The sequence below is a fragment of the Eschrichtius robustus genome, chromosome 10 (genome assembly GCF_028021215.1).
Source record: "Eschrichtius robustus isolate mEscRob2 chromosome 10, mEscRob2.pri, whole genome shotgun sequence".
NCBI lineage: Eukaryota > Metazoa > Chordata > Mammalia > Artiodactyla > Eschrichtiidae > Eschrichtius > Eschrichtius robustus.
In genome coordinates, this window is record NC_090833.1 from 43,555,446 (window position 1) to 43,568,482 (window position 13,037).

General features: G+C 45.2%; 1 protein-coding gene across 2 annotated transcripts in view; it reads left to right on the forward strand.

The window, feature by feature from the left end:
- The window catches only part of PRUNE2 (prune homolog 2 with BCH domain), a 258,015-nt gene that overhangs the window by 165,025 nt on the left and 79,953 nt on the right, over positions 1 to 13,037 (forward strand). For both annotated transcript variants that reach the window (XM_068551791.1, XM_068551792.1), the window contains exons 8-9: positions 1,197 to 7,761; positions 8,092 to 8,857. In XM_068551791.1, coding sequence (XP_068407892.1) covers positions 1,197 to 7,761; positions 8,092 to 8,857 — 7,331 coding nt within the window. The remainder of the gene's footprint in view (positions 1 to 1,196; positions 7,762 to 8,091; positions 8,858 to 13,037) is intronic.

Consider the following 13,037-nt stretch of genomic DNA (forward strand, 5'->3'; position numbering starts at 1 on the left):
TTTGTAGCAAATCAATCTAGAAATTGGTTAATCTAAAACAGACAGAAGTAGAAGAGTGGATGAAGAGGTTAGAAGCCCTTGAGTTGACTCCACCATGTCTCTCCTCGGCCCCCACCCCAACCCTCCCCACCCATTTGCCCAAGAGACATCTCCTTAAAATCTTGAGCAACACAAAGTCTAGACTGTTCTAGAGGAATCCTTCTTTGGCCATGTGGTCACGGTTGGTTAAGGGTCAGCCTTTGCAGCTTGACTGCCTGAGTTCAAAATGTGGCTCCATCACTTGTTAGCTGTGTGTTGTTGGTCAAGTTATTTAAGCTTCCTGTCTCTCTATTTCCTCACTGGAAAAATGGGGATAAAAAGTTCCTACCTTGTGAGGATTATTGTGAGGATTAAAGGAGATGATGCACATAAAACCCTTAGAACTGTGTCTGGCATATGAAAGCATTCAATAAATGTTAATTATTATTATTACTATCTGTGTGAGCTCTGTAGTTGTTACTATTATTGTTGTTGTTATTATTATTACCTCCACTAATCCTACGGGGCCATTTCAAATGCCCAGTGTGCAAAATATCTTCAACATTTCCTAAAAAAATCATAGAGCTACAGCCCAGTTTTGGCCTCACACTGACCATCACACATCTCCCTGCCTTCCAAGGCAGCTTTGTCTGTTCTGGGTCCCATGTAGATGCTTCCTGGGGCAGGAAGAGACAGTTGGGGCCTGAGTGCCGTTGAGAAAGCTGTCCCTGGTAGCTGATTTCTCTTTCCTACTTTCTCCTTTGCCTTCTGAGGCTTTCAGAGGTTAAAGCAGGTCCTGGCTGCCTGCTACCAACAAGAGCCTTCCTTCTGCCCCATTTTCCCTTATTCCAATACTTTTCCCCTAGTTTTGTCAGCAACCAGCATTATCTCTGGCTTTTGCAAAGTTGAATTTTACTCCTGTTGGAAGATGGTATTAAGTTACACTGAGGAGAGGTTTTAAATGATTTTGGGTTCAACAAAAAGCCAATTTGGTAGGATTAAAGAAAGCATTGGTGGTATATTAAGTGGGACTTTCCATGTTTTATGTTATACAGTTCTCAGTCTTCTTTCTAGACAGATGAACACAGATTAATTTTACATTACAAAAAATTAAAGACAGGTTGCAAAGAGCTAAGAGAGCCTGAGTGCTCACACAAATCCCTGTGCCTCCCCGACAGATTTGCTGTGAACTGGAAGAGTGCCAGAACCCTCGCCTGGAGCTGGAGCCCTTTGAATGTGGCTGTGACGAGATTCTGGTGTATCAGCAGGAGAACCCTTCAGTGACTTGTGATCACGTGGTTCTCCTGGTCAAGGAAGTCATCAATAGGAGGTGTCCAGAGATGGCCTCTAACAGCCGGACATCCTCCACAGAAGCAGTGGCAGGCAGCGCCCCGCTCTCCCAGGGGTCCTCCGGGATTATGGAGTTGTATGGTTCTGACATAGAGCCACAGCCCAGCTCCGTGAATTTCATGGAAAACCCTCCCGATCTCAGCGATTCTAACCAGGCCCAGGTGGATGTCAACGTGGACCTCGTTAGCCCGGATAGCGGGTTGGCCACCATTAGGAGCAGCCGCTCATCCAAGGAGAGCTCAGTTTTCCTCAGTGATGACAGTCCAGTGGGAGAAGGTGCTGGGCCTCACCACAGCCTCCTCCCAGGATTTGACTCCTACAGTCCCATCCCTGAAGGGGCAGTAGCGGAGGAGCATGCCCCATCTGGAGAACACGGTGAATCCTTTGACCTTTTCAACTTTGACCCAGCACCCATGGTTTCTGGGCAGTCCCAACCATCTTCCCATTCTGCAGACTACTCCCCAACAGATGACTTCTTCCCCAACAGCGATTCGTCAGAAGGACAGCTCGCCACGGGGCCTAAAAGACTTGATGGGATAGGGATGGACGTGTCGAATTATTCATCCAGTTCTCTTTTGTCAGGGACTGGCAAAGATAGCCTTGTGGAATTTGATGAGGAGTTTGTCCAGAGACAAGAAAGCCCCATTGATAATTCTGAAAGAAATTTGAGCCTGACAGGGTTTGTGGAAGATGAATGTCTTTCACCAGAAAGTCTGAAAAATGCTGGAAGGAGGGTCCCACCAACACCTATGAATAGCTTTGTGGAAAGCTCACCATCCACTGAAGAACCAGCTCTACTCTCTTCAGAAGATATGACCCCCAAAACAGTCAACACGGGTCACACTGGGCCACCTCCAACCCAGGCACGGTGCAGCAGCTGGTGGGGTGGTTTGGAAATTGACTCTAGAAACACTGCAGATGCATGGAGTTCCAGTGAACAGGAATCTGTCTTCCAGAGCCCCGAGTCATGGAAAGATCATAAGCCAAGCCCAGTTGATAGGAGAGCCTCAGATTCTATATTTCAACCCAAGACTCTAAACTTCCCAAAGTCAAGTCCCTGGGAGTCAGAATTTGGTCAGCCTGGGCTGGGCAGCAATAATATTCAAGACCAAAATGAGAAAAACTTGCAGTTTCAGGATATGTCCCCTGAAAACTCGCATTTGCCGAATGCTTTTCCTCAGGGAACAAACCACCTGATAGAAGACTTTGCTGCTTTGTGGCGTTCTGATCGCTCACCCACAGCCATGCCTGAGCCATGGGGAAATCCCACAGATGACGGGGAACCAGCTGCTGCAGCGTCATTCCCAGCCTGGAGAGCATTTGCTAAAGAAGATGACACCGAAGCTTTGAAAAATACCTGGAATCTGCACCCGATGAGTGGTGAGACACCTTCTGTGAGGGACCCAAACGAGTGGGCCATGGCAAAAAGCGGGTTTTCTTTCCCTTCAGAAGACCTCATAGACATTTCGCACAGCGACGCAAATAGTGAAGCAGTTCCAGAAATCTGGGGCAAGAAGAACCATGACTCCGGGGACGATATTCTTGTATCTGGAAATCCCAGATCTGATCTGGATCATGCATGGAATAGTTCTAAGCCAGTCAAGGATGATCAGAATGGTTTCGTGGATCCAAAAATTAGGGGGAAGGTGTACAAAAATGTAGACTCCTGGAACCTTTTTGAGGAGGGTAACAAGAAAGGAGGGTCAGATGTCCTAGCACCTTGGGAAGATTCCTTCTTATCCTATAAATGTTCCGATTACAGTGCCTCCAACATAGGGGAAGATTCGGTGCCATCCCCCTTAGATACCAACTACTCCACTTCTGACTCTTATACTTCACCAACCTTTGCCGGAGACGAAAAAGAAACCAAAGACAAGCCATTGGCTAAAGAGGCAGGTTTCGAGTCACAAGATGCTAACTGTACCTCAGGGGACGCTGACATGCCTCCTCAGTCCCCAGAGCAGCCACCTAGAGATAGAATTAGTTCGGGTCCTGGGAACCTGAAAATGTGGGCTTCACCTCACGCAGATGGTAGCTCTGAAATAAATGCCACTCACATCCCAGATAAAGATTTACTCCAGGCAGAGCCCACAGATGATCAGAACACCTCCGTGGAGGATGACATTGGGGAAAGCAGCCAGTCCAGCTACGATGACCCCAGCATGATGCAGCTGTACAATGAGACAAACCGACAGCTCACGCTTCTGCACAGCAGCGCTAACTCCTGCCAGGCGGCCCCCGACAGTCTCGACTTGTGGAACAGAGTGATTCTGGAGGACACGCAGTCTACTGCGACCATCTCGGATATGGACAACGACTTGGACTGGGATGACTGCAGTGCGGCTATGGCCATCACCGGTGAAGGCCAGGCACAGGGGTACCCGGCGGAAGCTTCTGAACCCGAAACCCGATTCGCAGTGAGGCAGGTAGAACCCTGGACCGTGGAGTATCAGGAAGCAAATCAGACAGATTGGGAACTCCCTGCCTCTTCTGAGCACAGCTTGGACGCTGCTCCCAACGATTATCACATGCTGAATGAGAAAAGCGGGCAGCTGATCGCGGATAGTATTTGGGATTCCGTTATGAGAGAGAACGCCGTGTCATCATTAATGTTACCTGGCCCATCGTATGTTACAGATCCAGAACAAAGCAAATCACCCCCTGAAACTTCCAGCTCATTAGAAAAAATTCAGGACAGTCACATCCCAGACATGCTGGAAGCCTCTGGAGCCAGTGAGTCAGAAACACTTGATCCTGACAAGCAGGACACATGCAGGAGAACCCCACCCAGTGATATGGCGTATTTGGTGACCACGCCTGAGAATTCAGGGCATTTTGCATGCTCAGATCCCTGGAGGGGTCCCAGTTATGGACAAAAGGAAAGTGAGAAGGAATCCCATGGAGCCACCGATAGGGAGTGCCCCAGTGAGGAGGAGCCGATGGATGGAACCTCAGGGGCTTCTGGAAAACGGCAAGGTGGCCAGGAGTGCCCTTCCCCAGCTGCATCTGATCATCCAGAAATCTCCAATGAATCAAGCAAAATCAGCTCTCTTTCGGTCACTTCCAGTCCTCAAACTGAGGAACCCCAGGAGGTATTAGAGCATGAGAAGGGGTCTTACACTCCAGACCCCTGTGATGTGCAAACAGAGGTGTCCATAGATCACCTGCAGGCAAAAGAGACCTGCGAAGAGCACCTCATGAGTCACAGAAATTCAGGTGAAACTACTGAAATTTCAGGTAGGCTGAATTCCACAATAAGTATATATCTACCTGCAGTGGATGTGGAGGAAGCTGAAGAATGTAACATTCTGGAGCCGGAGAGAATGAACCAAGACCTACCTTATGGATGTCCCCAAGGACTTGATGTTTGGGATGGCCCTAAAGACAGTGATGTGCAGGTCAGCTGCACAAGTTCTGAGATAACTAAGAATCTCGAAGTTAAGAATACTGAGAACAGCCCTCCAGGAGCCAATTTATCAGGAAATGATGACAGAGACAGTATTTCTAGTGAGTATACACATTCAAGTGCATCCAGTCCTGACCTAAATGACTCTTCGTCTGCATTGCCTTCCTGGGACCAAGGACCCAATACTGGGCATCAGAAGGAAAACCAAGATGATTGGAATACACAGAATTACCAAGAATCTGAACTAATTACTACTGATGGTCAAGTAGAAGTAATTACCGAAATGAAGGGTTTGGAGAAAAACAGAATGGACAAGTTTGAAAAGAGCTTAGATCACAATGTTCCTAAATATTTAGAGATTTGGAATGACTCAGTAGATGGTGATTCCTTTTCCTCTTTGTCTAGCCCTGAAACAGGCAAATATTCTGAATATTTAGATGTATATCAGGAAAGAAATCTAGCGGTTAGCCATCAGGGAAAAAGTGAATGTGATATTCCTGAAACTGTGCAGCAAGAGGATGCCAAGTTCACTTCAACAAGCTCAGGTTCTGATGATGATAGTGTAGGCGATGAAGAGTCAGTGGAGAAAGAGATCCATTCAGCCACTTGCCAGATTGCTCAGAGTGAACTCAGAGCTTGGGATTCATTGAATGAATCTAATAAGTCCTTGGCCACAGCTGATCCCAAGTCTGAGGAATGTTCTGCCTATATAGGCAGTCCAGAACCAGCAGAGAATGAGTCAAACCCATTCTGTGACAATCAACAAAGCAGCCCTGATCGTTGGAATTTCTTGCCACTAAAGGAGACTGAAGTACAGGTTACAGCAGTGGAGAAGGAGACGAGGTCTTCTCCAGAAACAGGGAGGACGGGAGATGTCATATGGCAAATATCTCCCAAAGCTGAACTAAAGAATGAAAATTATTCTAATTTGGAAATGGCTGGCTTCTCAGATGAGAGCACGGAGTGGTGGAACGCCTCCCTACAGGAAGGGCGACCAACTGAGAGGGCATTTGAAGGGGAATTATCTAACTCAAGTGCTGTGCTAGAGATGAATTCCTCACCACGCCAAAACGCGGGTCCCTGGGGAGTACCCATTCCGGGTGATACTGAATCCCTGGAAACGCACTGTACCAATCCTTTCAGTGATAAACATGAGTCACGCTTTCTGGATAATAATGGGGAGAATGCCCACGAGCAACTTTGGAACATTCAACCAAGGCAGCCAGACCCAGAAGCTGGTCAGCTTAGCCAGCTTGTACTACTGGACCAAATTAAAGACAAGGATTCCAGAGAACAAACCATGTCTTCTGCCAGTGACAAACTCACCTCTGAAATATCTACCCAAGAGCAGTGTCAGAATACAGTGCTGTCTGTCTGGAATCAGCCAGACCCAGCATTTACTCACACAGATGAAGATGGATGCATTATATCTAATGTATCAACTCCTGAGTGTCAAGAAACAAATTGGTGGGAAGAAGAAACATCACACCCCAGTGAAATGACAGATTCAAGCATTGCCTCTGAAGATTTCGCTGCGGTCAATTCTTCCACCCAGTTGATAAAGAAGTCAGGCTCTGAATGGGACGACTCTACCCCTAGTGAGGGCCCCCAAGGTGCGTTTGTTCCAGATATTTTACACGGCAACTTCCAAGAGGGTGGGCAACTGGCCTCAGCTTCACCCGACTTGTGGATGGATGTGAAACAACCCTTTGGTGTGAAGACAGATGGTGAGAATCCTGATATACTGACTCACTGTGACCATGACAGCAATTCCCAGGCTTCCAACAGCCCTGATGTATGTCATGATTATGAAGCAAAGCCAGAGACTAAGCAGCACATCAGTGCTGGGATGGGACCTGAAGGGGAATCCGGTGAGTTATATCCCACCGAGCCAGCGAGAGATGAAGAACCCAGTCAGGAGCTGGCGCAGGAATTTGTCCCATGTACTTCAGAACTATCTTCTGAAAACGCAATTCCGCTGCCTCGGATCAGCGAGCAGGCAAACACAAATGACTCATCTCAACCTGCCTCTCACAAAGGTTCTCCTGAACCTTCCGAAATAAACGGTGAAAACATTACAAGTTTAAAAGCGTCAGAAAAGGGAGCCAACCCAGACACAGCACCAATTTTGGAACCCACTGACAGAACAATCCCAATGATTGAAAACGTGGGAACTGATATTTGTGTAACTCACCCAGAGCCAACTGTGGATAGCAACAGCTCTTGGATATCAGAAGACTTTTCTCCTGAGAGTCAGACCGATGCAGGGGGCCCGTCGGACCGTGAGCAAGCTTTTGCCACTGAGAATCCTGCCACAGTTCCTGATACTTTGCTAGCCTCGGACACTTGTCTGGATGTCGGCGAAGCTGCCTTTGACCACAGTTTCAGCGATGCCTCAGGTCTCAACACATCCACGGGAACAATAGATGATGTGAGTAAACTGACATTATCAGAAGGAAATCCTGAAATGCAATTTGATGGGGAGGCAGGGAAGCAAGATATCTGTTCCTCTGAAGCCTCGTGGGGTGATTTTGAGTATGAAGTCATGGGCCAAAATATTGATGAAGATTTAATGAAAGAGCCTGAACACTTTGTCTATGGCGGTGACCCTCCCTTGGAAGAAGATGCCCTGAAGCAAGGGCTTGCACCTTACACACCTCCATTTGATTTGTCCTGTCTCACGGAACCTACTCCTGGTGTCGAAACCACAGAGGAAGCTGGGACTCCAGAGAATGCGCCTCTGGGGAGCGAAGCCGCAGAGATATTGCTTTCTGCCCTTCCTGATGAAAGAAACAAGGAAAACCATGCAGAGGCCACAAACAGACAGCCTGAATGCCAGCTGCTGCATGTTCATGAAGACCCTGAGTCAGTTTCTTTGCCTGTCGGAGTCGACGCCAACATTGAGTTGTCGCCATCGAACATTGACTGGGAAGTAGAAACAGATCATTCAGATTCACCAGCAGGTGGAGACATAGGACCACCAAATGGTAAGAAACCTTTCATTCCTCCACCCTCAAGAAATTGCTGCTTTCATTCAATGAATGCATTTGTAAAACACACTTTTCCTACCAATATGGCTATAGAGAAACTAACTACATTTGCAGTGCGTGCTTAGCCAAGTTCTGCCTTACCGCAGTAATTTCTACCGCTTGTCTAATAAGTATCCTTGAGAGGGTCTGAGAAAATTAAACAGCTCTACAAAATAAAAATGTTTTTTAAACTATCTCTCTAGATAGATTGTTTGCGAAGATCACAAGTCACACCGTGTGTTAATTAAGCCTTGTTCTCTCCTTCTCACCTTCATCTTCCACTTCTAGGTGCCAGCAAGGGGTTATTAGAGTTGGGAGAAGAAAAAATAATTCCTACCAAAGAGCCTGAGCAGGTAAAATCAGAATACGGGGAAGAAAGGTACACTGAGAAGAATGAAGATCAACCTGCACTACACATGGATTACATACTTGTAAAGCACGAAGAAAATTCACCCCCAGAGCCAGAGGCCTGTGAGGCAAGAGAAATCACGTCGGAATTAGAAGAGTTTCACATAGATTCCGAAGAGACGGGGCTGCCAGGAACTCAGTTAGCAAGCTTCCCAGACACACATCAACCTGCTTCCTTCAATGCAAGAAACCATCTTTCTGCAGAGAGAATGTCTTCCAAAGATGATAAGAGATCATCTTTTGAAAGCCCTAGGCAAGACCAGAGTTGGATGGTCTTGGGCCGTAGTGAGGTTGGTGACCCATCATCGGAGACTAGGGACTCAGGGCCTGGATGGTCTGGCAAGGCTGTGGAGCCAGCCTCTGATCACAGCTTGGGCAAGGGCCCCCAAATGCAGATTCTGGGAGAAATGAAGCCTCTAGAATCTTCAGCACTAGAGGAAGCCTCTGGCCTGGGCAGCCAATCGTGGAAGAACATGAGCCGAGGCAGCGCTGGCCCCGATACAGTTATGTTGCAGGCTGTCACCCATGACAGTGAATGGGAAATGCTCTCACCGCAGTCTTCTCAGAAAAACATAATCCCTGAAATGGAAATGGAGGAGGAGACAGAGTTTCTTGAGCCCAGGACAAGGAAACCAAGAACAAAAGGGTAAGCAAAAAGCTCAGTTTATTTTTTTCCTGAAAACTATTTTATTGGAAACTGGGGAAATGGTGAGGGATTATGGAATGTGAAGAATACCTAGGTGATAGGAGCTTTGCTTATATTTATTTCAAAGCATATCATCCATAAAAGCAGCTGCTGGGTAACCATAATGATGATGATGATGATGATTTGTGTACCTTTTCAGCCAAAAAAGTCCCTTCAGTTTCCATCCAAAGTCTTATACTTACTCTCCTGATATTTATACTTACTTCACCTACTCAATACCTATACTACCCTTAAATAGGCAGTTGGTGCTGGAGGGGAGAGGACACACACATTTATTCATAGTGAAAGGCAGTCTGCACACATTATCTTATTTAATGTGTACAAAAACCCTCAAGTAGTAAGTATTATTATCTTTATTTTACACATACTGGTTGGGGGAGGGGAGTTGAGGCTCAGAAAGTTTCTATAACTTGCCTAGAATTAAGTAAACAGAGTGAACACTCTGGGATTCAAAATTTTCCACCACCAAAGCCTGTACTTTTCCATCAGACACACTGCCTATCGTACAGAAAAGGTGATTGTGGTTTCATGTAAGCATCTCACTTACTAATAAAGAAAGAAGAGAATCCACAGCAGGCTTAAAATCTTAATGTGAAACATTCATTCCTTAATTGACTGAAAAATTGGCAAATAACCATCAAACCAGAAATTCATTCATTCGTTCATTCACCACTTGGTTTTTGAGAATCTGCTCTGGCCAAGTTTCTGGGTAACCAGTGGACATTGTCCCTGCCCCCAAGTTTCCAGGCCCTGCTAAAACTGTTTACAGTGGTTCATTTCTCTTCAGTGGCTCTGATAAAGCCCTCCTGCTTCCAGGGACAAAAGGGCATGTTGAGAAAAGTAACCTAAGTAAAGGAGAAAATCACGTTTCCTCCTTAAAATGTAGTGGAGAAAAGATATCTTTTTCCTACTCATTTTTTAAAAGTTAATTTTTATTTTACACTGGAGTATAGTTGATTTACAATGTTGTATTAGTTTCAGGTGTACAGCAAAGTGATTCATTTATTCATATACATATATCCATTCTTTTTCAGATTCTTTTCCCATATTGGTCATTACAGAATACTGAGTAGAGTTCCCTGTGCTATACAGTAGGACCTTGTTGATTATCTATCTCATATATAGTAGTGTGTATATGTTAATCCCAAACTCCTAATTTATCCCCTCCCCCTCTCAACATTTCCCCTTTGGTAACGGTAAGTTTGTTTTCAAAGTCTGTGAGTCTGTTTCTGTTTTGTAAATAAGTTCATTTGTATCATTTTTTTTAGATTTCACATACAAGTGATATCATATGATATTTGTCTCTCACTTAGTATGGTAATCCCTAGGTCCATCCATGTTGCTGCAAATGGCATTATTTCATTCTTTTTAATGGCTGAGTAGTATTCCATCGTTTATATGTACCACATCTTCTTTATCCATTCCTCTGTTGATGGACATTTAGGATATCTTTTTCCTACTCATTTTAGGAGCGTAAAGGACTATACACACTACATACCCACTGCAAGTCAAGGCAGCTGGATTCCAGCCTGGCTCTACCACTACCAGTTACGCATTTTAGGATTAACCCTAGGCTTAAGTTTCCTCATCCATAAAATCGGTGCATTGGGCTGGAGGATCTCAAGGCTTCCTTCATTTTTGAATCCTGCGACCTTAATTTATTTATAAAAGAAAGTGTCCAGGAGAGCTTTGGCATTCACATTTCTTCATGAAAGGGACAGAGAAATCAGAAAGAATAGCAGGGGTATATTGAAGGTTAGCAAAGTGCCGTAAAGAGTTAAAAGCTGTGCCATATTCAAGTGCAGCTTCATAAATCCAGACATTTTAAGTTGGCCTAATCTTTCTTTCTTCCTGTCAAGCTATTTCCTTCCAGAGGGACCTCAGATCTGTTGTCAAAAAGAGAGTAGCAGATGGATCCCAGCAGCCCTGCTGGCACTGTTATAGATTGAGCTCAGAACACAGGCAGCCTCGAGTTGGCTGAGCTATTATTTGGCTTCTTGTCTGCATTTTGCACATGCCCCTGAAACCCAACAGATGACAGTGTTCAATTGTGCCACTGGCCCCTTTTCTTTTAATGAGATTTCTTTGCTCATCTCTTTCTGCTCAGCCCCTGAAGTAATGGAAATCTTCTCACAGTTGGGGGAGGGGACAGATTTTCCCACTGGATTGTTTGTTACCTTTTGCCTAAATAATTTACTCTGAAGTACTGGAAAGCTCTCCTCTGTGCTAGATTTGGGGAGGGTGCAGAATTATCTAAAACAGTAGTTTTCTAAATGGGACCCTAAAACCAGCAGGCCTCATCATCACCTGGATACTTGCTAGAAAGGCATATTACCTGCCTCACCCCATACCTCCCGAATCAAGAACTCGGGGTGGGACCCAGCCGTCTGTGTTTCAACACTTCCCCCAGGGGATTCTGATGCACAGCAGTTTGAGAACCGCTGGTCTAAAACTTAGTCCCATCCCTCTAGGAGTTTACAGTTTAATAAAGGAGTTAAACATAAGTGAAAAGGTAGATAACAGTGTGATAGTTAAATCAAGATAGTTGATGACCAATGTCAGGTTAAATATAAATAGCTACCAGTTATGGGCATTTGCTCCGGACCAGGTACTAAGCATTGTATATACAGGCTCTCACGTTACCATGGCAACTGTATGAGGTAAGAATTACACAAGGGAGGAAACTGATGTCCAGAAAGTTTGACTCACTTGCTCTGGTTTATAGTTAGAAAGTGAAGAGGCTGGGATTTGAATTTGAGCCTCTCTATGTTAATAAGTTAAGAGAGAGGAATCTGTATAGGATACTTTTATGGATGAGGAACGAGGATGGCTTATCATCCAGCAGCATCAGGAGGCAGAGTGCCCAGGGCCCGTGATATTTTAAAAGGCCCATGAGAAGCTTTGAATTTCTTTCAAAATTAAAAGAAAAAGTGATTAGATTCCTATGTGGATTATATTCCGGTGTGGATTATATTTCTTTCTACCAATGCAGATGTGAAGCAAATTTTTAGGTTTTTGTTTTGTTTTGTTTTTAGTGAGAGAAGGAGCCCGTGAAGGCAAAAGTGCCTAAGGCCCACAAAAGTCATACTGTGGTCCTGAGAAGTGCGATTTGAGACAGGCATTAAAGGAAGCTCATAGTCTGGAAAGGTGGAGAAAGGGGGTGAGAGGCCAGCCAAGTTAACTGAGGAGAGTAGCATAAAGAAAATCCTGGAGACAGGAAGGTGATCACAGAAGCAATATGATAAGATAGCCATATTCTCCAGACCAAAAACCTGGAGACATCTTCTGATGCATAATCTGATCGTAGGACCAAAATCAAGACTCTCCTGAAAGAAAAAAAAAAAAAAAAAAATTAAAACCTGGTCTTCAAAAGTGAAAGTAGGCTGATAGTATATGCACGATGACACACCATCTACAAATTGGCTTCTTGCCCTCACATCAGCCAGCCACACCTCCTCTCAGCTCCCACACTGTTCTGGAGAGCAGTAGGCCGTATTCTCAAAATCTGAGGGAGCATTAGAAAGACACCTTTTCTCATCGTACCTCACCTACTGTCTCTTGTTAACAAAACTTGTTATGAGTGCTGGGAGATAAACAATCTCCCTTGAGATCTTCAGCACTGTGTTCTAGTTCCCTAGGATCAATCTTCCCAGAGGCTTTTGCCAACAGCTTGGTCATCCTCCAGCTGTAGACCCGCCAGCTAAGGATTGTGCGCCAATACCCGATACGGTCATGCATATGCCTGATCTTTCCTGTGTGGTCACAGAGAACATCTACAGAGTCATCTGCACCACACAGACTTTTCTTAAAACAAAGAACCATGTATGTATTTACTTTAAGGAAGGCATGGTTGCAAGAATGTCATGTGAAGAAAGGGTAATTGTGTTTTAGTCAGTGTTCTCCGGAGAAACAGAACCAATAGGAGAAATATGTATGTCTTGAGAGAGAGAAAAGGGAGGGAGGGAGGGGAAATTATTTTAAGGAATTGGAATTGGCTCACACAGTTTTAGAGGCTGGCAAGTCTGAATTCTGTAGGACAGGCCAGCAGGCTAGAAACTCAGGCAAGAGTTGTTGCAGTTTTGAGTCAGAGTTCTGCAGGGCAGCAGGCTGGAAACTTAGG